A 27,633-nucleotide genomic window follows, 5' to 3' on the forward strand; every position below is an offset into this window, starting at 1 on the left:
AGGACACTTCCCCCGTTTCTGTTTATGGATAGTACTTTCGTGTCACTGATAAAGAAACAGATTCTAATGAAATAAAATGTTATAGATATAAAGTCATATCCTACCTTACGAATGCCTTTTTTTGTTTTCAGACATGCCTTCTCATGAGACAACAGCACGAGGCGGCAGCGCTAAACGCAGTTCAGAGATTGGAGTGGCAGCTCAAACTCCAGGAACTTGATCCCGCCACATACAAATCTGTCAGCATATACGAAATTCAAGAATTCTCTGTCCCCTTAGTGGAAGTCAATGATGATTTTGAACTGACACCTATATGACAAAGTCACATTCTGCAGCTGTTTAAAAGACTTCCTCAGTAAGCAAGGCTGCAGAAGTTGGATCATCTACTGCAATTTAGGGAGGCCATGCCTCTTCCGAACATAAGCACTGTTTCTCTAAGGATGTGGGAAGGTCAAGCGAGTTACAGAGCACACAGCCTTCAGGTCTTTTAGCAACCCAAACCCTTGCATGTGCAGATGCAGGAATTTCTATCATTTATACAAGGCCTTTTTTTTTTTTAATAGCACAAAAATTGTGCTATTAAGTTGCCTGATCCCTGTACATTGCGCTTCTATGGGCTCATCTGCAGCGCAGGAAGCTGCACAAGAACGGGTACAAACAGAGTTAACTTCAAGATGCACAATTAAGTTGCACATTAACCCCCAGCTCTTAGTGGTCCTTGCAGTGTTTTGCACGCCAGCATATGGCATATGTCCTGTTAAAGAGCTTCATTGCTTCTACCACACCCAGTGCCACAGGAATCTACAGAAGCGCAATGGAAATGCTACCCCTGCTCTCCAACAAGACTTGCCTGTCCACAAGGAGATACTGTAAAAAGACTAATGCTCTGAAAACGAAAGTGCTCTAAACCCTTTACATTGTTGGAAGAACTCCGCATGTACTTTGAACAGATGTAATATTGTCTTATTTTAAAATAACTTATTTTATATATAAAATGTGCATTTGTACATAGTATTGTAAGTAATTGTTGAAATTGTACAAATCCTAGATATTTTATGTGTAAACTGTTTTACGTCGGATGTTTTAATGGACCAAAGTTGTCTTTTGTTTTTATTTGTAAAGTGATGTATGTGTCAGTGTTGCAAGTACAGCATGATCAGAACCCGGAAAAGTCCGACTACAAGGTATTGCATGCTCCACTCTTTTACTACAGTGACTATATTAACATTTGTTTAACCCTCTGAGTGCCACCAGGAGCATGCATCATGCTACAGTGTCCAATGGCACTAGGAGGGTTAAAGACCCCAAAAGGAATTTAATTTTAGCCTGCTGCCGATAAAACTTCATGCAGATTATTTTTTTGTTTAAACCTTTGGAAAAAAAAAAAAGAAAAAAAAGGAAAGATACTTGTTAGACATTGGACTCAAGTTGGCCTATTTTTAAAAAGCCGCCTTTGAATGAAATTCTAAAAATGTAAATGGTCTATTTTAATATTTACTTAAAGTTTGTATATAGTTCTGTAAATATATTGTTTAATAAATTTTATTGGTCATGTTCAGAAAGTAAATGTGTTTTGTGGTTTTGTTCTTGGCAACGTTGGTTATACAAGCCTTTCCACCTGCTGCATAAGTTTGACGTTTATACATTAAAGGAGAAGAAATGTCATTTTGGCATTTTACTGCCAATAGATTTGCCACATTAGTGTCACCTAGAACAATATATTTATTCTGCAAAAAACTTTACCATACCTGAGTGAACAGGCCTAGAAGCTCCCTCCATTTGTTTAAGATTGCAGCTGCCATTTTAGCTTGGTCTTCATAGCTTCCTGCTGCAGTTTAGCTCAGATTACACATTCCTATGGGTGGGGGAGTGAGTTTTATGAATTCTTATGGGGGAGCAGGAGAGAACTGGGCAGACTCTGGCCCCAGGAATGAAGGATTTTTCTGAGAAAGGAAGTCTGATACCTAAGAACATGTTTACACAGAAACGCTGTCAAAAAGAAACACAGAATTTCTTGTCTCTTTTTTTGTATTTATATAGACCTTTCTGATAAAGCTTACTTAGTTTTTACCTTTCCTTCTCCTTTAAAGGGGACATATTGTGTACAAAACAATACTGTGCTACTCATCTAAATGAGTACAATGGGCCAGCGGCACTCAGCACACTACACTGTAGGACAGGAACCAATCAGCAGCTAGGCTGACCTGATAGGAAATTGAAGTCTGTCTTTGCTTGAGTGACTGCAGGGCTGTGATTGGCTATCCCTCTCTTACTGTGCTTCTGGCAGGGACTGTGAGGACACACCCACCCATCATTTAAAACAGAGACCTGAGAGGATCTACAAGGAGCTCCAATAAAGGGGCCATGTCTAAAGGCAGTATTAATATTTAGATCAATGTGCAACCAGCACCATATATTCATAATTGCCTACAAGAGAAGAGTTATTGTTTTGTTTATCCTATATGTCTCCTTAAGAGAAAGTTAATTTTGAGCAAACTGATTATCATATAATAGTAATAGTTACCATATGGGCTTGCAGTCATGTCCCAATGTGCCTGATGTAGGTTCATGTGCATAACTGCTGTGTTGGAGGTGAATCTTGTTCAGTCACCGTAAAGTATTCCAGCACAGGGAAGGAAGCACCATGCATGTTACATATTCATATTGTAAGTGCAGGGCAGGCTAGAGACAGAAAGAGAAATAAAGGAAAGCTGCAAGCTATAGTAGTCAAAACCATTTAAAAGGCCCTCTGCTGCAGTAAAGGCAAGGGAGTGTATCTATTAAATTATGGCCGATAAAAGGTTTCAAATCAAAAGGCTAGATATAAAAACTAAAGAGCAGAACTGCTGTGCGGAGCTTGGGGTACATGGATAAAGGAGCCAAGGGGATAAGGGGAGCCTGCAGAGACAAGAACAGGGAAACACAAGAAAAGAGAGAACAGGGTATAACAGCAGTGCATAAGAAAGAAGAGAAGAGATAATAGTAGCTAAATAGATAAAGGGGATCTCGAGACAGCAAAATAAAAGGAAGACCTGATAAAATGGATGGAGCACAAGAGAAATAAAATGGCATAGAAGATGGTATTGGGGTTGTGGGGGTAGGGTAAAACACGAGGAGAAACTGTACTTATATCAGGATATATTTGTCCAAAGCATTTAATTAGGCTGTTGATTTGCTTGCTTGTTTCCTTCTGTAACAATGCTATGGCTTGGGGGTGGCAGGGTCGAGAAAATATTCAGCATCTAATGGGGCATGAGCCAACAGAGTCTAAAAACCCCTGGTCTAAAATAAATGATTGCTGTTACAGTAAATAAAAAACCTTGTTTATCTTTCTATAAACAGTGGGCATCTGAAGAACTATCCACAATATACATTTTGTAGTGCCTTTTATTACATAACCCCCTCAAATATAACAGCCTTGCTGTTTTCTTTTTAATAAGTCCCAGATATGTAGCAAGATATGTGGGGCTTGGGGGCTTAACCTTTGCCTGTCTGAAGTTCAACAAATAAAATGGTAAGCATTAGATCAGGAATGTTCAGAAAAAAAGAACATAAGAGAAAAGTATAGATGGAGGAGACTGGAAAGAAGAGGAAAATTGGTACAAAAATGAAAAATCCAAAAGGAAGGAAAAAGGTAAAAGAATATCAAGAACTATAAGCAGTAGCTGGGGCCAAAAATCAAACAGAGCATTCTCTAATTAGGATTTATGGTATGGCATATCAGTTTTTCCTAAAAAAAAAAAAAAATGACTGGGTCACCCCACATTCTGTCTGTGTGAATTATGTAAAAAGGAGTTTATAGAAAAGCGGAGCACAGGAGAACTTAAAAATAAAAACATATTTATTTCATCAATTAAAAACAAGACAGAGCATATTCACCTCCTGGCTTAACGTGTTTCGTGGTTATACCACTTCCTCAGAAGCCCAAATTGTGACCCCCCTTCATTTGTTTAAATAGATAGAAAATACACCCATTCTCAATTGGCAATCTGCCATTAACCCCTAAAGTGCAGAGAAATACAGAAAAAAACTCACATGAGGAAAAAAAACCCTGTATATATAAAAACATAAAGAACACCCACTAGGGGTAATGTTTCATTGTTTCATGAAACATTACCCCTAGTGGGTGTATGAAATAAATATATGTTTTTATTTTTAAGTTCTCCTGTTCTCCGCTTTTCTATAAACTCCTTTTTGCAATTTTGGCCCTATCGGGGGCGGCGTATAAGCGTGGTAGCACGGAACAACTTATTGTAGCAGGCTATCCTGGTGAGTGCTCCCCTCTTTTTCTTCTGTTTTGTGTGAATTATGTGCAAATCAGGCTCTTCTCACATTCAAATGCATTAATATCACCACTGCTGGGGCTTTCATCTAATTCACTCCCTGTTTGTTAATCCACATACTGGCTTTGTGGCATCCTCTCATAAACTTCCATCAGTCAGGCGTTCTTTTATTAGCCCTGTCAGTGCCAGAATATTTCTTCTCTCCAATACCATGACTTTTGTGCTACCTTTAACTTGTATTTTATTCCTCTTGCAACCCACCTGCATTTCAGCAGCGCGTAAAAACACAATCCCCCATATGTAATAAGAAGTTTGCTTTTAAACAGATAACCAGTAAATAGTACTTGCTGGGTTACTGCCCCTGAGCAAATGTAGTGCCTTTTATTACATAAACCCCTCAAATATTTGTATTCCTTTTCTTGGGCATATTTGCCCAAAGCATTTAATTAAGTTGATATGTGTGCTTGTTTCCTTCTGTAACAATGGGGGTTTGGGGGTGGCAGGGTCAAGAAAATATTCAGCATCTAATGGGGCATGAGCCAATAGAGTTTAAAAACCCCTGGTCTTAAAGAAATCATTGCTGTTATATAAAAACCTTGTTTATCTTTCTATAAAAGGTGGGCATCTGAAGAACTATCCACAACATACATTTTAAGGCAAACATTGTTTTCTTTTTGAGAAGTCCCAGATATTTAGCAAAATATGTCGGGCTTTGCGGCTTAACCTTTGCCTGAAGTTAATCAACAGAAATAATGGCAAGCATTGGATCAGGAAAAGATAACATCAGAAAAGTTTAAATAATTAGTGCTAATACCCTTTTGTTTTATATCCCACTACATAATGACAATAATACACTTGGTTTCCCCATAGCAATAACACCACATCCCTGGCACAGCTACTGCATTGCCTACAGAGCGCCCTGTGATTGGTCAGCTATCAAACTGCCCCATGTACTTTACCTGTGGGCAATTGTTTACAACAGAAATATCCTTATAATGATTTTATTATTAACAAAATGTCCCAGAGCAAGTTGCACTGCACCCCCTCAGAAACACAAGCTATAAGAATTCTACAATGTTCAATGCTCACCATTACAGCAAACCTCTTCTTCTAGCTTTTGTCTCCTGCAAGTGAAAGAAAGGAGTCGTTGTTAACCTTTGTGTCCATTTTGCAAACAAGTGAACCATCAGGGATGCCCTGGAGCTTTGCTAATCACATGTTTTCCTAAATGAGCTCCTCCCAGTTGGCTGTTTTCTTGACCTTTAACCCCAGTTCTTCATTTGCACTTGAGCAAACTTGGTCTTGCAAAGGTGAGCATGCTCAGTAAAACAGCAACAAATGTATTTCATTTTACACACACTTACATATATATTACTCTATGCGACCAATTAAACTATTTTATAGTGAATAATGTACCCCCTATTGTAAAATACAAGGATATTTTAAGTCATTGAGGAATTCCATGACCATATAAAGGCATGAGGCTTTTATACAGGTGACTTATATTTTATAACAGGGGGTACATTATTTATTATAATACACAAGTTTCAGTGAGTCATGTGGCAAAAATGACATCACTAAGCACCAATTATAACAATAGATGATATCACTAAACACTTTTGATAACAATAAAATGTACATGATATTCATGGCTCTTGTGTATTATGTACAGGTATCTGACCCCTTATCCGGAAACCCGTTATCCAGAAAGCTACGAATTACGGAATGCCCGTCTTCCATAGACTCAATTTTAAGCAAATAATTCAGAATTTTAAAACTGATTTCCTTTTTCTATGTAGAAATAAAACAGAACCTTGTAATTGATTCCAACTAAGATATAATTAATCCTTATTGGATGCAAAACAATCCTATTGGGTTTAATTAATGTTTTATTGATTTTTTAGTAGACTTAAGGCATTGAGATCCAAATTACGGAAAGACCCCTTATCCGGAATACCCTTGGTCCCGAGCATTCTGGATAATGGGTCCTATACCTGTATATATTTTCAACATTATATAAATGTTCAGTACACTATAGCTTCTGCACAGGGACCATATATATCAATGTATGTGTTTATTCAGGACAGTCCCAGGGGCTATGATGGCCATACATGCACCAATATAATCGTACAAAAATACTTTGAACAATTTTTGGACTGTGTACCAAGACAATTGGTCATTTAGTTCATTAGAAAATTTCAGTCAGATTACAGTAAAATCAGCACATGTATTGTGTATCTGATTATATACTTGGGGGACCTACAATGCATTTCCCGGACATAACTTTCATATGATTGGTGTCTGCCAATTATATCACGTTTAGAACATCCTCCGATTTGTTATTTTTAGGGCTTTATCCTACAATTTCAGTCTGAATGTTAGTTTTAGATTGTCACATTTAAACTTACAATCTCTATCCGAATGTTCGTTGGAAGAAGACTAAAATCAGAACGTGTATGGCCACCTTAATTCTCATCTACTGGCTCCAAGTGACAGCTATTCAACTGACAAACTATTCCAGAAGAGCAAATATTAACACGTGTGGCCAACTCTAGGAAACTTTTATGATAGAAGAAAAGTACTTTAAACCTAACATCTAAATGGCCAATTTAGACTTGGCCTTGACCCTGCAGTTTTCTCCACAGATAAGACTGTATTGCAAGATCTCGCAATTTAAGCTCCCTATTAAATTCATTCAAAACACACTATGGCCAGTTTTTTAACAGGAGCCAGTAAACATACCTATATATTCTTGGGGTGTAAGAGGAAACTGATGCAGAGAAACCATACAAAGTGGCTGTAGATAGTGCCCACAGCAAAACTGTACTCAAACCCCCAGAGCTACAAGTCAGTACTGCTAATAAATGAACCATCATGCTACCTATACAGGTATGGAACCAGTTATCCAGAATGCTCAGGACCTGGGGTTTTCCGGATAAGGGATCTTTCCATAATTTGGATCTCCATAACTTAAGTCTGCTAAAAATCATATAAATATTGAATAAACCCAATAGGCTTCTTTGGCCTCCAATAAGAATTAATTATATACTAGTTAGGACCAAGTACAAGGTACGGTTTTATAATTACAGAGAAAAAGGAAATAATTTTTAAAAGAATTATTTGCTTATAATGGAGTCTATGGGACACAGGCTTTCAGTAATTCTGAGCTTTCTGGATAATGGGTTTCCGGATAAGGGATCCCATACCTGTATTAGTAAAACTGGCTTTTTTATTACAGATGGGATTCATTACTAGAAATCTGTTATCCAAAAAGCTCCAAATTAGCAGAATTATAGTATAGAGATTCAAAGTACAAAAAGATCCCTTATCTGGCAAACCTCAGGTCCCAGGCATTCTGGATAGCAGGTCCCATACCTGTATCTGTAAATTTTGGAGCAGGAGGGGTGTAATGCCTGAATGCTGCCAGGTTAAGGCACTAAAGCAGGCAATACACAGGCTGATGTGAGCTGCTGGCTTGGCCCCTCCAGGCTGAGTGGGCAGCTTAATGGACTGTGTAGGGGCCAGACATCTGTCTGGTATGTTAGACGCTATCGACCTGTTGATGTGGTTCTCTCACTATGAGTCTGCATGGGTCTTTATTATGATCTGATCTTGGGCCCATGAGAATATCTTTTAAGCAGGACAGTACACAAGATATCTTACATTCATATGAAATATGGGTATGGTACAGGTGCAGTTTATTGGCAATTCAGTCCCTGCTGGTCAGTGACACATAGAACTATACATATAGCAGTAGTCAGGCTACAGTAAAATGGCAGAACTGAGAAGGAGAAGGTGCTGGGGAGAGAAAAAGCCAGTTGTGCCTCTTTAGGAGAATGGAAAAGAGAAAGGGAGGGGCTCTGGAAAGTGGCTGGAAGTTTTTGTGTGAGCATATTGGGGGCTGGGATATCCCTGCTCCTCCTTCTCCTTCTCTTCCACACGCCATCAAGGTCTGGGAGTGTGCACTGAGCTGCATAGCTGGGCTCCTGCTCTCAGGGAAGGAAGTGTGGGGCAGCCCAGGGCTTACAGAACTGCTGCAGCAACTTCCCATTCACAGGTAAGCGCCTGGCTGGGCAGCCCCCATGGCAGGGGAAAAACATCTGCTTGTTGGGCTGTTTATTTCTTTTAGCTTTTTGTGTTTCTGAATTTCTGTGTGAGGGAAGCACAGACCATCATCATCATCAGATGCCTGTATAATCATACCTCCAGCACTGGCAGCTTAAAGTCACCAGAGCCCATTCTGTAGCCAGTTTGTAGAAAGTGTGTGACTGATGCCTTGCATTAACCCCTTCTAGTCTCTACTTCTACTATTCTAGTTAAGCTAAGTGCGTTTTAACCCATTGTGTACCAATATATCAACCTGTAACATGTTGCACCTTATGCTCTCCCGCATTCGGATTTATGTTTGCAACACAAGTAACTGCTGACACAAGATTTTTATGTTTCTCTATTATATTTTCTCTGGTGTGACCTTTAGCACCTTTAGATGTGTGATGGTGTAAGCCTATATGCACTCCCATCATTCTCAGTCAGTCTGAGGAAGAAGAGATCTGCACTTCATCAGCAGACAGGAGGCCACAGTTCAGTTTCTACTTGGCTAAAGCTACATCTTAAAGGGACATTGTGCTGACCAGTAATCGATTCTAAAAAAAAACAAGTGTTTTGTCAAACTTTTCACAAAACAGGTCTACTCACCTGCTAGACAGACATTCTCCCTTTCATCAGGATAATTAGATTATTTAAAAGCATTGTTTCGTTAGAGACTTTGCAGCCAAAACACAGTATGGCAGCTCCCTCTCATGGAAATAAACTGTGTAGATAAATAAGGCTCCCTCTGGCAAAAAAACAAACTATATTTCACAGAGCATTTATGGAAAGTGAACCTTAATTACAGTCGAGGCATGTCTTGCCCCCTCTCTAATTAACAGCTTATATCTCATCATCTGCACTGTTGGGCCTTGTAGCGCTCATGTATTTAGTTTAAGAGCTATGTTCCATAGGTTATCAAGCATGAAACCTATACAAGTGTGGAAAAATGTATTTGTGTTCATTATGTTTAGTTCCTTTTTTAATTCTAAGCATCTAATGTACAATAACGACAACTGTTCAGTAGTTTAAAAGTAATGTGTTAATGTATTTGCCACTGAAAGCAGTATCTGCCTGGCTGTATATATATCTGTACTCTGGTACCAACTACTAAAACAGTCTTGGAGGGACGTGAATTCTGCTACAAGCTTTGGAGCCAAAGCTCAGAGAGGGATAAACAAATAATCAATAGTCTGATGTCTCAGGCTCTCCTACCCCTTTTGTGATTAGCTGGCCCTAGGGCTGACCATTCAAATTGGTCACATTTGTTACTTGTCACCTTTTATTGTTTCATTGTTATAGAGTTGTATAATGGGTTCTTCAAAATCTGAAATTACATACCAAAAGGACAGACTGCTGCACTTCAGCCACAGTTAGACTACAATTTCCAGAACTCTTAAAGTGCATGGTGAGGGATGTAGTTCAAAATATCACTGTGTGGGGTAAGAAATCTATAAATGGAATTAAAATGTCATATGATATTTGGCATAAATGGGCATTTTATTCTACTCCGACACTATTTGACAATAATATAGCAAAGTCACTTTTGTGAATTCCCTAAGGCTCCCCCAGGTTGTACATCTTTATTTCTATGCTAAATGCGTTGCTGGAACCTGCTGCAGACAAGCAAAAAAAGCAGAGCTCGTTACCTTTTATTGACTAGCGTTGCCTTTAAAGAAAGTAAAAACAATTGGCACTGTTTAGGGCTAGAACAATCCTACTCCACCCAATATGTTAAAGAGGTGGCTGTCAGGTTGAATGTTCTTTTTGCTTATCTGATTGGTGTTAGTAGGGACAAAACCTGCCTCAAGATAGGATTTCCTGAAATCTCTGCTTGTTGCTGGATAATGAGACCCTTACTTGCTACAGACTCACCCAGTGACTGCAGTCGGGCTGAAGGAAAGTGCCACTCCCAGCATGGCTGCTGTATGTGCCACAGCTACAGGGCAGCAGGGTTAATATGCCTGGTGTTCTGCTTTTCAACTAGTGTGTTCCTATATAACACAATGGGAAATGCTCCCCTTATGTCTAGAGTTTATTAGATTTTTAGCTTGATCGCTTCTGATCCTGTTTAATAGATAACTCTATCAGGTTTCCAGTTTTTTTGCAATTTTGCATTTGTTTTGTCTTTTAAAGGCAGGTAACTTTGAAAATGTCAAATTCTGTGCGTTCTCGAGAAACATAGACTAGTGTATAAGCAACAAAAAATTCTTTGTAGCAATGCAAGCTGCCATACTGGGCCATAGGGCCTTTGTATAGCAAATCACAGATCAACTATGGCACGTAAGTGCTGACAAAAAGGGGTGTAATGTAATGAAACAGTAGATATTTGGTGGTGCCCTGGACACGTACTAGTGATTGTTCTTGTATATAATCATGGCTGCTGCTGTTAAGGAATATTTTATCTTCAATCTGTAAATTCTTATAAAGTATTTTCACTGTTTATAATATTCATTATTACAAACATTACCATTTTAGACATTTATTAACCTAATAATGGTAGGCGGCGGCTTACTTTTCAGTGGCAGAGAAAAGTCATCTTCATATGTAAATGCAGCAAAGGCAGGTCTAGGGTTCAAAATAGATTGTCATTACTGCTTTCTATGGCAATATGGCAACTTCCACATATCTCTTATGCCTTTTGTTTGCTTGTTTTTGCTATCTGGTTACAGTCAGAAAAATGACTTGCAAAAAAAAAAGATGACAAAAATGATTAGGACTATTGGCAGCTGTATCCCCGTAGTCAGAGACATACAGACTCTTCCAATCTACCTTGCTGTCTGTAGACCAGAATGGGGTATCGGCCAGGGTGAGCATTAGACTCCCAGCTCTTCTTTACATCTTGCAATGTTTAGATTCAGAAGAAAACAATGTAGTCATCTATGTGTATAACTAGCAGTTCAGCCTGTTGGCAGATCAGGTCGATACCCAGGAGAAATGGCCAATGTATGACCAAATAAAGGGCAGTATCAGAGTTACAGGATAGGGGTGATCCTGGAAAGATTGGATCTTGTGCTCAAAAGAAACCCAATGCCAACCAATGGATCACAACAAGGTCTATCCAAACCCATTGATAGACAACTGCCCTATGTGGTCCTCTCCTGACAGGAATTTCACATCTGGCCAACTTTTGTCTGAATATTGGTTGGGCAGGCATTCATTATGCCTCAGCACACTACCAGGTTCTGCATTATGTCCCTGGCACATATTGTGTTGTGCCTTTAATAATGTAGATATTTCTATAGAACGGAAACCAGAAAGGTCAGTAATATTACATGTATTTCTTATTGTTCTGTGAAAGCAAATGAATCATCATGGGAAAGTTATAGGCTGAGGGCCACCATGGTCCATTCTAGTGGTACAGGCTGCCAGTAGTGTGGCCCAGGCTTAAAATAATAAGCCATTTCTTGACCAGTTCTGGGACAGCAGGACAGCTCACATTGGTGCAGCTTTGCACTAGTGTGGGATTTGTGGACTTGCCAGGGCATGACATTGTTGGTTGTTAGGTAAATGGAAGACTTGCAGCTTATGGACATGCAGAGAATATGAAAATCCAGCCAATGGAATGTAAAGGTGGAACCCTTCTGATGGAGATCCTGTGCTTGCCCCTGGAGATGAATATACCTGTAATATGATCCATAACTGCGTGAGTCATTATGGCACAAGAATGCCCTGCGTACTTCTGAGAAGCATAATGATGTGTAGCTCATTGTTTTATGTGCACTATACACAGGCCTGTCTTTAACTGTGATGGGGCCGGGGGCTACAATATTTAAAATATGGTAAAGGGGCTATTGCCACCTCTCTTTCCTACTATAAGATAGAAATGGACCACTAATGCCTCAGTTCAGGACTGGTACCACTACTCAATAACACAGTCTTAAAACAAAGTAGCCCCACACGTTTCTGCCAGTGGGCCACTAAAGATAAAAATATAAGTCAGGAGAGTCTAAAATGTTGGCTTTTTTTATATTGACGTTTTTTACAAAGCGTCCTGTTTTAGACAGTTTGCCCTGCAGGTTGCACCCGAAGCTGCAGATCTTTGCACTCCTAAAATAGTGGAAATGCCAAATGGCCAGGATCAGTAAAATATTTCTCAGCTTTAAGTTCTCCTTATTAATTGCAGCTTACTAACTCAGAGATTGGATCCAGACACCTTGGGTGCACTCACTGACAAATCCATTTGTGTTTATTTCTAGTGCTGCTGGGACACATCGCTCTTTGGTGGCCAAGTATGAAGCCCTCTCTCCTACCCATTCCAGCAGCAGCTCTGCTCCTCTGCTCTTTATGGATTTTGCCTGTTCGTTGCTGCAATAAGGCTCTGTGTGCAAGCGATGTCAGTAAATGTTTATTACAGGTAACGTATACGCCACATGTTGAGGCATTTAGAAATGTAAATGAAATGTAAAAGTACAAATGCATAGACTACAGAAGGGGCCATTTCTGTTTTCCCAAAACCATTGCATAGAATGTTGAACCATGCAGTATGTCTGGGAGCTGGATTATAGTATGATTATGGTATATTTTACAGGAAAAACTGGAAGCCATAAAAGTGCCTTGAAAGACTATATCCAGCTAATGGGCCTTCACTGGTGCAACCCTAAACTAGAATTTAGAATTTTCAGCCAGGAGACTGCAATATGCAAGGAAATAGTATCAATTACTAACTGTTTGTTAGAGTAGTAGCCTGACACGTTTCATTAACGGGACATTTTTTTTATAGTCAAATGGATGAGCAATATACTCCACTTTTTTTTTACCTATTGTTTTATAAGTAAAATAGTTATGGTTTTCTGTTATTTCTTGCAGTAAACAGGGCAACATCTAGAAATTGAAATCTAAAATTAAAATGGTCTTATTCTTCTTGGGTCATTTCAAAATAAACCAGCAGTCCATTGAGAAGCCCTCTTTATAAAAAATAGGGGTTTGTTTATACAGATGGCTGTAAAGTGTGCACCAAGCCAACCAATAAAGTGTTCACTTTGGTCCAACTTACTTTATCCAGGCAACAATTTCATGTGTCAGCTGAAAGTATATACAGGCCTTTCACTGGACTCTGGAGGGTAGGAATAATTTTCTGAAATCCTTCACCCTCATTAAAACAAATCGTTAAAAAACGTTTGCTATTTCAGCATGTCCCATGCACAAAATTAGGTCTGTACAAAATTGGTTGGGTAGATGGGAGTGGAAAAACTTGACTGGTCTGATCTGACTTCAGCCCAGGGCCTCCATGACTTATCATGGGGTTCACTACTACAAAGTTAGCAGGGTCTTCCCCCCAGGTTGCCCAATTATTGGCCCTGTGCCCCTTAGATGCTGGGCCCTGGCAACAAGTAAAATGGAGCCACAATTATTGGAGAAAATCCTTGAATGCATGTTTACACCTTTAATCCACCCTGGACGGCCCCAATTAGGTCCAAGTTCTGCCAACGAAACCCCCCCCCCCTCTGATTGAAGGTCCTGCCTCAACCCAACTATGCACCTGTAGGGTAAAAGAGTACTGTGAGCCAGACCAGATCATCCACATGTAGTAGAAATCCTTCCCACATGAGTAGAACAAAGAGAGACCAAGTTTAAATGAATACATTACATTACATTAACATTTATTTATAAAGCGCCAACATATTCCGCAGCGCTGTACAATAAGTGGGTTACATACATTGGACATACAGAGTAACATATAAAGCAATCAATAACCGATACAAGAGGTGAAGAGGGCCCTGCCCAAAAGAGCTTACAATCTACAAGAATACCATTAGTTTCAGAAATATTGAGCAGGTGCTATATGGAATAAACTAGTGAAGCAGATGCCATCCATTTTAGTAAGAAATCAATCTAGCTGAACAAATCTTGTGTATATACCTAGTTCTAAACATAGATAAACAGTTCTGCATAAATGGTCATTCTTTTCCCCCACTGCTGCTCCCACTAAGTTTATGGAGGTTCAAGGGAGTGTGTCTATTGCAAAATGAAAGCAGATACCAAATGCATCTGTAGTGTTCTGCACTGTTTAGTACAACAAAAGCTGGTTGTGCATTTATTCCTAAAGTTTTGTACACTTTTCAGTAAGTGCATACTGGCCCAATGAGCCTGACCTATATGTTTATACTATGGATATTAGTCAGTTTGTAGACTAGGCAGGTTTTATCTGCTAATTCATGAATGTGACCTAAACGAGAGGAACGAGTGTAAAGGTGGCCATATACGTAACGACCCGCCCGCCTGGCAGATATCGGTTGGGCAGGCCAGTCGTTGCTGCCCCTACACGGGCCGAGAAGCTGCCGAATTGGTCCAAGGGACCGATATTGGCAGCTACAATCGGCCCGTATATGGCCACCTTAAGGCTCCTGTAAGGTATGGGTCCATTGGCCAAGAGGCTGATCAGTTGACTCTTAAGCTCCAAATTTCCTGCAACTGGAAGTGTTAAGGTGGCCATACTCTGGCTAATAAAAGCTACCGAGTCGGCAGCTTATTGGGCCATGTATGGAGCAAATTATCAGATTGCATATCGGGGAGAGATATGCTCATTTGGGGACCTTGCCACACAAGCAGATTCTGTGTATGGCCAGCTTGAGTGTAGAAGAGAGTAATAGTGCTCTTTATATTAGCAATCTGCCTTCGACCAGGTCCACATAGCAGGATATAAGGTGGGGGAGAGGGGATAGTATTGGCATTGCTCTGCTACATCTGACAGTACTATGATAAAGACAATGGTCTGAATGCATTTCCAGCACCAGCCCTATTTCTTGGGTACATTGTGTAAATTGCCCCATTAATGCATGCATGCTAAACAAATTACTTATCACATTATATTACTTCCTCCGAGAATGTGCAATCTTTAAATTCATAGATGGGAGATCTTTATTTTAGGATGGGCTTTTTGCTAGTGTAACAGCAGGCGATAAACACACATTAAACATATATATATAATATATATGTGTGTTTAATATTTCTCTCTCCTAACTTGAAGTATCTTCTGTTTTTGTGGGGATGTGCATATTTCTGTGGAATTAAGGCCATGCCTAACACATTCCATCCAGTACCACTTGCAGAAACAAGCATCTGCTAAATGTGGATTATCTTGTGCATTTTCTGCTAAAAATACATAACCCCTTTCATTATGGGTCGGTGCTGCCCAGTTACATTGGCGGAGACACGAGACACACACAGGTGTGCAGCATGACTGTGTTCACTGAGTGGAAAATCTGATGTGTACGAGGAGAGTTTTTATTCTGTTCCATGAAGGAAAAACAGAAATTTGGACTTGAATTTGTATAGAGAGCCAGTGGTTTGCCAGTCCTGTGTGTGTGTGTGTGCCTTTCACACTAATTCTGTTTGCTCCTGCAGCCATATTGCCCCAAGCATTACTATTGTGTGCAGGTAATTTGTACATGTGTACCCAGCAGTCTAATAGCCCTTAATGACTTCCCTTTTACTTGTCAGTCAGACCTACAGACTCTTTAGGCTGCAGACCAGGTGTCTGTGGGTGTTGCAATGCACACTGCCATCTTTCTAGAAAAATAGTTACTAAGAACAACAAAACAAAGCCATAAAAGGCAGATTCCAGAATGCTCATCTGCTTGATCAAACATCCCGGAGCCCTCGCTTTCAGCCTAAGGCCTACATGTAAATGTTTAGCTTTTATAGTGTATACAGTAGAACCGCTCAAGTAGGATTGCTTTGATTTCATGACTGATGGCCCATTATTTCTGTTTAGCAGATTTTTATGCAAGGGATTTATCTTCATTTGTATAGGCAGATGTGATCTTTTTTTTTTTCTTGTTGATAAATCTTGCATAAAAATCATTAATGTTTCAAGTTCCCTGTTTGAGAGGTGGGGGTAACTTTTCTAACAGAGTCAACTACCTCCCCATCCCTAGTCAGCTAACAGTTTGTATATTCGACCTCGTTCCAAATTCTTTAGGGCACTTAATGGCCCAGTAAAACCAGAAATGGATCATTATCTCACTAATGACTTGAGCTAAGCAGATATACCTGTTCTGCCCATTTAAAGAGACATTATACTGAGTAACTATGGATATTTAAGGGGTTTCTTCACCCATAGACACGTTTTTGTACGATCTAATTGGTGTGTGTATGGCCATCTTAAGGGTGAAGACACATGGAGCTACTTAGTAGTAGCTACTTGTCATGGCTACTAAACGCCAGAAAATACCCTGCCATAGACCATACTGAGAATTGAAGAACAGTAGCGATCATGTAATTAGAATAATAAAAGGCAATATTCATTTGCCACCGTGCCAATGCTGACAACATTTAAAATCATTTAAAAACAGAAACGGCACAAATTAACAGGGATTAACAGGGTGGGGCCCCACCCCACCCTAAAACCTTCTAATCTGCAGTTACATAAGTCACCACACTATTCTGATGTTATGATGCAAAAGCATTCTATATATGAAATTATTAAATGATGATAATCAGATAAATATTAAAAAGTCATATCAAAGTGACTTTATAATATATTGAGTCAATACTAAAGAAAACAGAAAACCATCTTTATCATTCTAACAAAATTCCTAGGAGTCTATGGGAGATGACCTTTCGGTAATTCAGAACTTTCTGGATAACTGGTTTCTGGATAACAGGTCCCATACCTGTATGTTAAAAGTACTTGCTAAACAAGTATTAAACTGGTTCCTGATCCTCTAGCTTCTGGGGTCACTGTATAATGTATGGTAGTATAAATATATATATATATTCACACATACACTAGGTACTAGAAAAACAAATGTGCAGAACATCTGTCCAGGTGTTATACTGAGCAGCAAAGTACATGTTCACTTTAAATAGATAATAGACCCTTTGCACCTGCATAATAAACTAAAAAAACAACCAAAGGTACATGTTGTCTCTATATTAGGCAGTAAATGGGCTTTTCGGGGCAGCCAGCCAGGCTACACTTTCAGTGTGTTTCCTTGAACCAAAGCCATGAAATGAACTGTGTTTTACCAGGAGCTGTGCCATTGTCGGCCCATGGATGGAAACTGCTCCTGCTGTAAGGAGTGTATGCTGTGCCTGGGCACACTCTGGGACGAATGCTGCGACTGCGTTAGTAAGTATCTTCTTCATGTACAAATGGCAGAAAACCCAAATATCCCACCCTCTGTACATCTCAACTTTCAATGTGCCTTCAACAAGTTTTATTTATAATCCAGTCCTAGGAATGTGTTCTAGTGTGTGTCTGAATAAAGAAGCAACCATATATTCACATTGCGCTATCATTAGGGGAAGATGAATTGGAAGGAAGTTTTTAAAGAAACGCTATTTATCACCCTTGTAAAAGGACATGTAACTCAAGGTCATTCTTCTTAGCTGTGTGCCACTGGGGTGACTGAATTTGAATGGGATACACCAATTATCCAAGTTCTTAAAAGACCAGTAATATCAAGAATATGAAAGCTAGTTTTTTTTACATTTCAAAAGATGTAATACTACCCTGTGCAGAAAAAAAACGATGTATTTGCATCATAAACACCACTATAGTATTTATAAATATGTTTCTACTTAGCCTTAAGAGCAGCTATTCAATCTTTATTGCAAATAAGGCACATTTACACAACAGACTGTGTAGAATACAATTGTTTTAGTTCTTAAACATAGGTACAATGGCTTTCTACAGAACTAGGATCCCTGTCCCATGGCTTTTATGTTTGCCACCACCTTCAAGTATAGAACAACAGTGGGCAAACAGGGTTGTATTTACCATTTACTTGAGGACCCATGCCTAGAGCAGCAGCTTTAGGAGGTGACACTTGAGTGCCAATATGGTGAATTAAATTTATCTGAATAAAAAAACTACTAGCCAGTACGCTCCTTTCTCTTGCCATCCACACCTTTGGGTCAGATTTTGATTTTAAGGCTAAGGGCTCTGGCACACGGGGGAGATTAGTCGCCCGCGATTAACTCCCTGTTCGCGGGCGACTAATCTCCCCGAGTTGCCTACCCCTGCCATCCCACCGGCGAACATGTAAGTCGCCGGCGGGATGGCAGACGCGACGGGGCGATTTGCGCGAAATCGCGCCGCTGCGTCTGCCATCCCGCCGGCGACTTACATGTTCGCCGGTGGGATGGCAGGGGTAGGCAACTCGGGGAGATTAGTCGCCCGCGAACAGGGAGTCGCCGGCGGGATGGCAGACGCGACGGGGCGATTTCCGGAAATCGCCGAAAAAGACTCGCGACTCTTTTTCGGCGATTTGCGCGAAATCGCGCCGCCGCGTCTGCCATCCCGCCGGCGACTTACATGTTCACCGGTGGGATGGCAGGGGTAGGCAACTCGGGGAGATTAGTCGCCCGCGAACAGGGAGTCGCCGGCGGGATGGCAGACGCGACGGGGCGATTTGCGCGAAATCGCGCCGCCGCGTCTGCCATCCCGCCGGCGACTTACATGTTCGCCGGTGGGATGGCAGGGGTAGGCAACTCGGGGAGATTAGTCGCCCGCGAACAGGGAGTTAATCGCGGGCGACTAATCTCCCCCGTGTGCCAGAGCCCTAATGCCCCACAGAGAGATTAGTAGCCCGCGATAAATCTCTACTACCGTGGGTAACTAATCCCTCCAACATGCCTTTCCACCGGCAACAAAATGAATTGGTGGTGGAAAAGCATACACATCGATTTGTTTTTTCAAAGTTGCCTGCAGGAGGAAACTTTGTGTGATTTTGGAAAAACCAAGCAACGCGTATGCCTTTTCACCAGCGATTCACTTTGTTGCCGTGTAAAAGCAATTAGAAGAGATTAGTCGCCTACACTAACAGATTTATTGCGGGTGACTAATCTTTCCATGTGCATTAGCCTAAAGGGCCAGTAACAGCAAAAAATTAAAACCTTTTGTATTGATTTTAATATAATGAGATGATACCCTGTACTGGTCTGTATTGCTTTAGTAAGACTCACAGTTTACGTAAATAGCAATGGGGGGGCAGCCATTCTACTGTGTAGCAAAGGGGGCAGCCAATCCAGCTAAATTGCATTGGCAGCTAATTTTACATATTTTAGAAAACAGCCCTAGTTACTCTACACCTCCAACACCTACAATTTGGTTCTTTGTGTGATTCTCTCAAGGTACTCAGGTTTGGGATTGTAGCAGATCCCTCTTGGCACTAGTCATGTTTATTATGATGTGTAGTTGTGCTGGGATACTGCGGGTGAGTGCCAGACTAGCGCTTACCTCCCAGGGTCTTTAACTGGCTGTCCAGGCACATCTCCAGATGTTTAGTGCTATGAGGTTGACATCACTTAAAAAAATACAGATGCAAGACAAAATTTCCATTAAACACTCAAAAAATGTCCCTTCGAAGAGAAATTAATCCCAGAATGAAACAAAACACCTTTTGTATGACTGATGTGAAGATACTGAAATGTAAAAACTCTCTTAGGAAAATGCTGTCTGTTTGCTGCTGAAGATGACATAACTCAAACCTGCAACACCCCTTTAACCACTTTTAATCTGTTGCATTTTCACGTGTCCTTTTTCTTAGATCCCGCCCTAAGTGCAAGCTGTTGTGTAGCCATGGGGGCAGCCATTTAAAATGAAAAAAGGAGAAAAGGCACAGGTTACATAAGAAGATAACAGATAAACTGTGTAGAATACAATGGGAATCTGCTACTTATCTGTTATCTGCTTAGTAACCTGTGCCTTTTCTCCTTTTTTCAATTTAAATGGCTGCCCCCATGGCTACACAACAGGGTATTTATATAAACTGTAGTAGTGTTTATGAAGCAAACACACAACTTTTCCCAGTGCAGGGCAATAGTGCATAATAGATTAATTATTTTTATACACTTTCATTTTTTGGTGTTACTGTTCCTTTAAAGCTATAAAACTGCTGGGGTTTGCCGCTCAATGGCTGTTTTGGGTTAACCAATGCATATGTACTCTTGCATGGCATCAGCATACAGGTCAGATGCTTTATTTTATAATCACCGGGGGGGTGCCAAGTATTAGGCACCCCCTATTCATTATAGTCACCTACCTAATATCTGGGCCAGTGCCTGTGTTAGCAGAAAACTGCCCCTGCGTGGGGTACTTCTGAGCCAGTGTAGTGTAGTGCTGTAGGTTTGTAGATTGTAAGCTCTTTAGGTCTGGGGACCTTTCCTAAATGTTTATTGAAACACCTGGCACTTAAGTATTTGTTTTCACTGTCTAATTAGTAATTAATATACCCTTGATTTGTGTACTGTTGTGCTATTTAAACACATCTGGGAATCTCCATAAAACTATCTGGCAGTTTAACCTGTTTCAGAATCCTTGATGTATATTTAGACCTGCAGTTACTGCATGCTTTGTATAAATTCTAAATATGCCTTTGAGACAACTCAATCAGATTTCTTAAACACATATTTTGTGTGTCTTAAAGATATGTGCAACCCAAGAAACTACAGCGATACACCCCCAACCTCTAAAAGTACAGTGGAGGAGATTTATCAATCCATTCCATCCCTGTTCCGGGCTCTTACTGAGGAAGACACCCAACTTAACTGGAATATTGTAACCTTCCCTGTAGTGGAAGAGCTTTCCCATCATGAGAACCTGGTCTCCTTCCTGGAAACTGTAAACCAACCACAAGAGCAAAACGTATCAGTCGAGGTCTCTCACAGCAATGACAAAGGTATGAATGCAGGTGCTTTACTGTGATTTTCTCCTAATGAATGACATATCTGTATGAAAAAGGCATCTCCACCCAAAAACTTTTTTTTTGTTGCTTTATGAAAGAACATGACTCTGAGAAACTCTCCAATACACATAATATCAAAGGCAAAAATGTCTCCCCAAGTCTCTTAATCAACTACCGATGCAGATTTCAAGTAAATACGTTTAATGAATATATAGTGGAACGTTTATTCGAATTCCATTTTCTTTCATTAGCAAAAATCAATTTTGTGTGGAGAATCCATTTTAGGGACATGTACACTTAAGTTTTCCTGCAGAACTTTTGCTAAATACAGGGGAATCCTTTTTCTTTCTTAAAGCGTTATGGTATCTGTTACTAAAGGCTATGAGTAGACATGAGGGGGTTTTCTTACTAAAACTGTTACATAGAGTCCTGCAGCAGGTTGGGTAAAGGTGGGTTACCTGCAAGAAAGGCTGGTACCCTACGGAATGCGGGTATAGACGTGGGTTGCAGGTCTAATCTATATTTATCTTATAGATAATATAGGTAATATATTTTCTATACTGCATCTGACGATTCAGCGCTGTACTCTAGGAATGATCTTTCCTGCTACCAATGGGCACAGAAAAGATCAAAATTTTAATGTGTATGGCCACCATTAAGTGCAATGTAGACTCATACATTTAATTTGATCTTAATTTGATCTGTCTGAATTTCAAGGATTAACAATGTAGTCTATACCTGCTAGTGCTATGTGCTCTAGTGGATCAAAGCAAAGACTCATCCCCCATTATTTGCTTAAGGATCAGGACACACGGAGCTACTTAGTAGCAGCTACATTTCGTGCCTACAAAATGCCAGAAAATACCCTGCCATAGACAATACTGAGAACTGTCTTTGCTAAAACACAGAGACAATTATCAGTAAAATCTGCATTATCTATTTTTGTAGCCCCAACAAGTAGCTCCATGTGTCCTGGCCCTAAAGTGGACTCTCTCGAAGATAGGCTTCCCATAGTTCAGAACTTTCTGGATATTAAGTTTACAGATAAGATATCCCATACCTGTAGATAGCTAGAATTTTATATCAGTGCTTGGTTAGGTAAACCATAGCTTACCACTAGGAAGAGTTTTGTCTAGATAATATAGACTTGCATCTTTCCTGTAAAACCTGCTAATGGAAAACACATTTCAGACTTCTAAATCCACATCCTAATACTGCACAGCAGGGTTTTCTTGCTGTTGTTTATTAAATAGAGAGCCATATATTTATTCACTAGCTTCCATTTTATTCTTTCACTACCAAATCTGAGCTGCATGAGAGCTCACCCTCATTTCTTATGTCCTAACATAACCTCCTTTGCCTTGAAATGACTAAGAAGCGATGCACTTTTTAAATATTTAATGAAAGTTTCGGAAGAGAACTTCCTGCAGTAGAGTTGTCGGTAAGGGCAAAATAAACATGAACTAATAAAAGGAAAAATTCCAAAAAATACACACCCATTTTTTTTTTTTACATAGAGCTTTAATCAAGCTGTAAGCAACATTTATTAGTGTTTGAAAGCCACCCACAGTATTCTGGTTTGGCAAACGCTCTGCTTGGGGCGGGTAATTTCTTTCCAGCAGTAAAGTTGTTTAATTATTTTTAATAGACCTATTTTTCTTCATGTCATCTGTTCACCACTTATTATACCTAAAAGTATTTAATGCAAAGCAGCAAGCGCTAAATACCATTTCTTAACCTCCTACATACAGAGAAGACTTTTCACAACACAGAGTGCTAGCTGCTATTAAACACAGATGTTATTCTAAACCTACTCTATATGAAAAGCATTTTTAGACTGTGATGTTCTCTTTGAAGGGGTAGTTTACTTAAAATCTTAACTTTATTTTATTATGACCTTGACCGTGGTATTCTGTGTTCTAGTTAACTGCAGTTTTCTTCTGCGGCTCTAAAGTTTAAGTATTAACTCTGGTTGCTGGAGTTCCTCTTCTCTAGAACAGTGCTGTCCAACTTTTGTGGTACCGAGGGCAAAAACCCAAATGGTTGATGCTCACTGCAGGGATATCACCCTTCATTCATATGTCAAAGATATTTGTTGAGTCATATTAAAGTTTAGGCAGTCGCAGCTGCCAGACAGGTGGGGGGCACACAGGCGTGCTGCTAGTTGGACAGCACTGCTCTAGGAGACAGATTTGAATTAGAGACTTGGAGATGAATAGGGGAGGGGGGTCTGAAGAGAAATATATGTTAAATGGAATATTAAATAAGCACCACAACCAGGGTTGCCACCTGTCAGGTTTTGACTCAGTCACTGTGTCATAGTCCCGCCCAGTGATGCCATGGCCGCACCTCTTACCTGCCCCCTGCCTGGTGACGAGAGGTGGCAACTCTAACCACAACATGTAAATATTTAAAAACATTCATAATTTTAACAATTTAGAAGAAGGGTAGTAACAAATTGTAATATTTAGAATGGTTGTATGGAGTCCTCCTGTCAAATGAACAAAATAAATAAAAATAAAGTTTATTAGGACATATGGTCTAATACAGTGCTGTCCAACTGGCGGCCCGCGACCCCCCTCTGTGTGGCCCCCCACCTGTCTGGCTGCTTTGATGGCTTACTCTTGTGTAAGCTTTAAATGGTATCAGTACTGTGATTAACTGCGCCCCTGCATGGTTCTCACCTCAGATTCAGGCTGTAATCAGGCTGTATTGTTTAAATATGTAATCCCCTGTGTTGTTCACACCTTTTAATCTCTGTATTGTTCACCCCCTGCAGTGTTCACACCTCAGGCTCAGGCTGTAATCACCCCCATTTGTTCCCCTGTTCACACCTCAGGAGCAGTAGAAACCCACAAATAATCCCTGCACACTACAAAAGGAACATATACTGAGGTGGTACTGCAATTAAAAAGTTTTTTAATATATAGTTATTGTGCAGACTGTAGGAGCAGTGCCAGCATTGTGTCACTGTAGACTGCCTGTGTGTGCCATACACACAGGCATCATAGGGCAAGCAGAGTATGGCACACACAGGCAGGGTAGGGAAGGCAGAGTATGGCACACACAGGCCAAGTATGGCACAAACCAGCCAAGAATGGCAAACACAGTGAAAGTATGGCACATGCAGGCAGGGTAGGGCAGGCAGAGTATGGCACACACAGGCCAAGTATGGCACAAACCAGCCAAGTATGGCACACAGGCAGGGTAGGGAAGGCAGAGTATGGCACACACAGGCAGGGTAGGGCAGGCAGAGTATGGCAGGTTTCTGCTGTACTACAACCATTAATACGGGTATGGTCATGTAATAACATGGGTGTGGTTTCAAGTGGGTGCGGTTTCAAAAAGGGGAGTAGTCAAAACTGGCTTCCATTATCGGCCCTCCACTACGTAGGTCAGAAAAATTCCGGCCCTTGGTACCACAGAAGTTGGACAGTACTGGTCTAATACATTTACTCATAGGCTGAATTTTATCTTTTTCAGTTACAAATTGTCTTGAATTATCCCCATACACATTATACCAGAAGATACTTTTAAAGGAATACTGTCATGGGAAAACATGTTTTTTTTTCAAAACCCATCAGTTAATAGAGCTTCTCCAGCAGAATCCTTCACTGAAATCCATTTTTTAATGACACACACATTTTTTTATTTTATATTTTATTTTGAAATTTCACATGGGACTAGCCATTATTCTTAATTTCCCAGGGTGCCACAGCCATGTGACTTGTGTTCTGTGCTCTAGCCACAATTAACTGCTGCTCTGCACGTGGGAGTGATATCACCCCCCCTCCCAGCAAGCGATCGGCAGAACAAATAGAAGGTAGCAAGATAGCAACTCCCAGTAGATATCAGAATAGCACTAAATAATAAGAAATCCAAGTCCGGTATGGGACTCCTCCAGTTACAAAGGAGTAGGAGAAACAATAGGTTACGTGAAAGCCATTCTAATGTGTAGCGCTGGCTCTTTGTGGAAGCTCAGACTCAGGCACAATGCACTGAGATGGCGCCTACACACCAATATTACAACAAGATACAACGGTCTCTGTATCTTGTCTTCAGTCAGTAATGCACCCGATAGGACTGTACAAAGGAGCATAAGTATGACATTCTATGTTAATAGTTTTAGCATAGGCTAGAGATTAGATGATACTAGGACAGCAAATTATAATGTAGTACAATCTGTAGGGCTCCTATTGGGGAGCTTCTTGTTCTTACATTGACTTTAGAAACTACTAAGAATTGTTCAGTTTATCAAAAAATGTGGAGAGAAAAGGACAACGGCGAGATATCTTGGTAAGACGTAGGGCTTTTATTCTGTGAATATACTCAAAGTTCCATGAAATCAATTTCTTGTGTTTTTCTGTTCTATCCAGTTCTTTATTGCTTACTGCATATGGTAAAATCTTTTAGATCCTGTCTGCCTTTATATTCTGGTGCTGACATCTGCAATTTCATCTCCACAGAGCACATGTGCACAGTAGTGTACTTTAATGAGTGTATGTCAATCCATCAGTGCAAGGTTTCCTGTGAGTCCATGGGAGCCTCGAAGTACCGGTGGTTCCACAATGCTTGCTGTGAATGTGTGGGGCCCGACTGTATCGACTACGGAAGCAAAACAGTAAAGTGTGTGAACTGTATGGTCTAAGTCATATCACCATGGATCAGAGAATAATCCACTGAGTACTGCATTTTACCCCCTTTCCTGCCACTGAGGCAAGCTATTTGGGGCAAATTATACACAACACCCTCTTTGGAGTGAAAAGGGATGAAGGAAAAAAAGAATGTTAATTCTAGGACAAAACACAAGAAATATATACTAGATGGTGAAATATGTAAAAAGATAACAATTTTTGTTGAATATGTATATTTTTTTATGTTTCTATCGTTTTCAATATTTTAGATTTATTTTATATTTTGTAACTATATGATGTAAATTTGCAGGTATCGTGTTGGACATGCAGCAACATTATGCATTGTGATTTCTAAACTGCTTTTATTTTTTATAAAGCCTTTCTCTGCTATCCTACCCACTGCTTTAGGAAAAGGACAATCCATTGTCTATAATTATGTATGATGGTACTGAGTAGATTGCACCAATGCAAGGTAGCTTTGGTTCAATATAAAGGAATTTAGATTTAGCAAACTGATTTAATAGGGATTTCAAATGATTTAATAGTGATAGGGAACAGTGTTACAGAAAACTGTGGTTCTTCATCTTACCGTCTCCCTTTATTTCCCATTGTCTGTCACTGGAGAACAAACTTTAATGGTGAAATACTTGCTTTTTTAATGGCAAAGAAAAAAGAACAAATTATGCTGGATTCATAGGGGAAGGGGTGACCTAGTCAGCATTCTCTACTTTTATTTGTCATTCAGTTACTCTCTAATCATACAGTGCACAGGCTATAGTACTCATTCATTTCCATGTACTTTGGGTGTTGATATGCCTCAAGCTTGCAAGGACTGCATGCTTACACTAATCTAAATGGCATAAATCATAAAAATTGGTTCCCATCATTCTCAGCAAGGAATTTTGCATTTAAATGTGGCTAGAAATGACTATAGTATATATACAGGAAGGAACATACTAGTTACTAATGTAAATATTGGTGGTTTAATCATATTCCTGATCAGACAAAAACTAATTAACAGTAAAACAAAGAGATCTGACTGTATTATATAACATATACCACTGCTTTGTCATATATAATTATATGGTATTTTTTTTAGGAAATTAGAGTATGTCTAAATAATACTGGTCTACGTGCTTTTATTGTACACTGTGACATATATAACATATATATATATATATATATCTGTTAATTCTAACAGGTAAGGAAATTCAGAAATGATGTAGGTTTAATAAACTTACATGTGAAAAATCTTCATGCCGTGGAAAGGTAAAATAGCACCATTTTTAAGCAGGTATCATTCTTGTGGAGATATAACCTAGGTGAGGTTCTGAGAATAGCAGTAAGTAAGTATTACTCCGGGTGCAATACTTCATTAAAAGGTGACCCTGCCCTAGCCATGGCTTGGGCTTTAATTACACAATTAAAGTTACTTAGCCACGCTGGATTACAGGTGAGTACAAGGAAGAAAGAAGTAGAGGACATTTCCAAAGAAGGAGCTGCAGATCTGTCACACATAAAGCACATAGTATTTTTCCTTCTGGTTGGGGCAGAGTTAGAGCCATGGATAAGTGTATGGATGGGCATGCCGTGGCAAACAGGCCTACTGGACTTTATCCCTATCTAGGAGATTGAAGTCTCTAAGAGGATTTACCAAAGCACGAATTCGAATCCCGAATGGCAAAAATTTGGATTGTAAACGAAAATTTTGCGACTTTTTCGTATTTTTCGCAACTTTTTCATCGCCGTTGCGATTTTATCGTATTTTGCGCAACTATTTTGTCGCCATTGTGACTTTATCGTATTGAACGATCGTAAACGGCGGAAAAACCTTTCTGAATTTGCATGATTTTGGAAGCCTCACAGAGGAATAAATGGCACTCTGCAGCTCCAACCTGGCCCAAGGAAAGTCTCCCATAGGGCTCAATGGCACTCTGCAGCTCCAACCTGGCCCAAGGAAAGTCTCCCATAGGGCTCAATGGCACTCTGCAGCTC

The 27,633-nt window shown here is 40.0% G+C and overlaps 2 protein-coding genes across 4 annotated transcripts in view; both read left to right on the plus strand.

Annotated features, from left to right (window-relative positions):
* Positions 1-1,558, plus strand: part of ankrd12 (ankyrin repeat domain 12) — a 65,404-nt gene extending 63,846 nt beyond the window's left edge. For 2 of the 3 annotated variants that reach the window (XM_031903242.1, XM_031903243.1), the window contains one exon: positions 132-1,558. In XM_031903242.1, coding sequence (XP_031759102.1) covers positions 132-317 — 186 coding nt within the window. In that variant the 3' untranslated portion in view covers positions 318-1,558. 3 annotated transcript variants of the gene reach the window in all.
* Positions 1,559-8,223: 6,665 nt separating this feature from the next.
* twsg1 (twisted gastrulation BMP signaling modulator 1) lies at positions 8,224-26,760 on the plus strand. Its single transcript, NM_001006747.1, has 5 exons — positions 8,224-8,340; positions 12,569-12,726; positions 17,346-17,445; positions 20,747-20,998; positions 25,471-26,760. The coding sequence occupies exons 2-5, from the start codon at positions 12,604-12,606 to the stop codon at positions 25,650-25,652; spliced, it is 657 nt and encodes a 218-aa protein (NP_001006748.1). The 5' UTR covers positions 8,224-8,340; positions 12,569-12,603; the 3' UTR covers positions 25,653-26,760.
* The last annotated feature ends 873 nt before the right edge of the window (positions 26,761-27,633 follow it).

This window comes from Xenopus tropicalis, chromosome 6 (genome assembly GCF_000004195.4).
Source record: "Xenopus tropicalis strain Nigerian chromosome 6, UCB_Xtro_10.0, whole genome shotgun sequence".
In the NCBI taxonomy this organism is placed as follows: Eukaryota; Metazoa; Chordata; class Amphibia; order Anura; family Pipidae; genus Xenopus; species Xenopus tropicalis.

Bases quoted from the DNA above. Each gene is read 5' to 3' on its own strand.
- twsg1 (NM_001006747.1), top strand. From the start codon at position 12,604: ATGAAGCCCTCTCTCCTACCCATTCCAGCAGCAGCTCTGCTCCTCTGC. The intron at 12,727-17,345 runs GTAACGTATACG...GTGTTTTACCAG, and splicing joins TCAGTAAATGTTTATTACAG to GAGCTGTGCCATTGTCGGCC. The intron at 17,446-20,746 runs GTAAGTATCTTC...TGTGTCTTAAAG, and splicing joins CGAATGCTGCGACTGCGTTA to ATATGTGCAACCCAAGAAAC.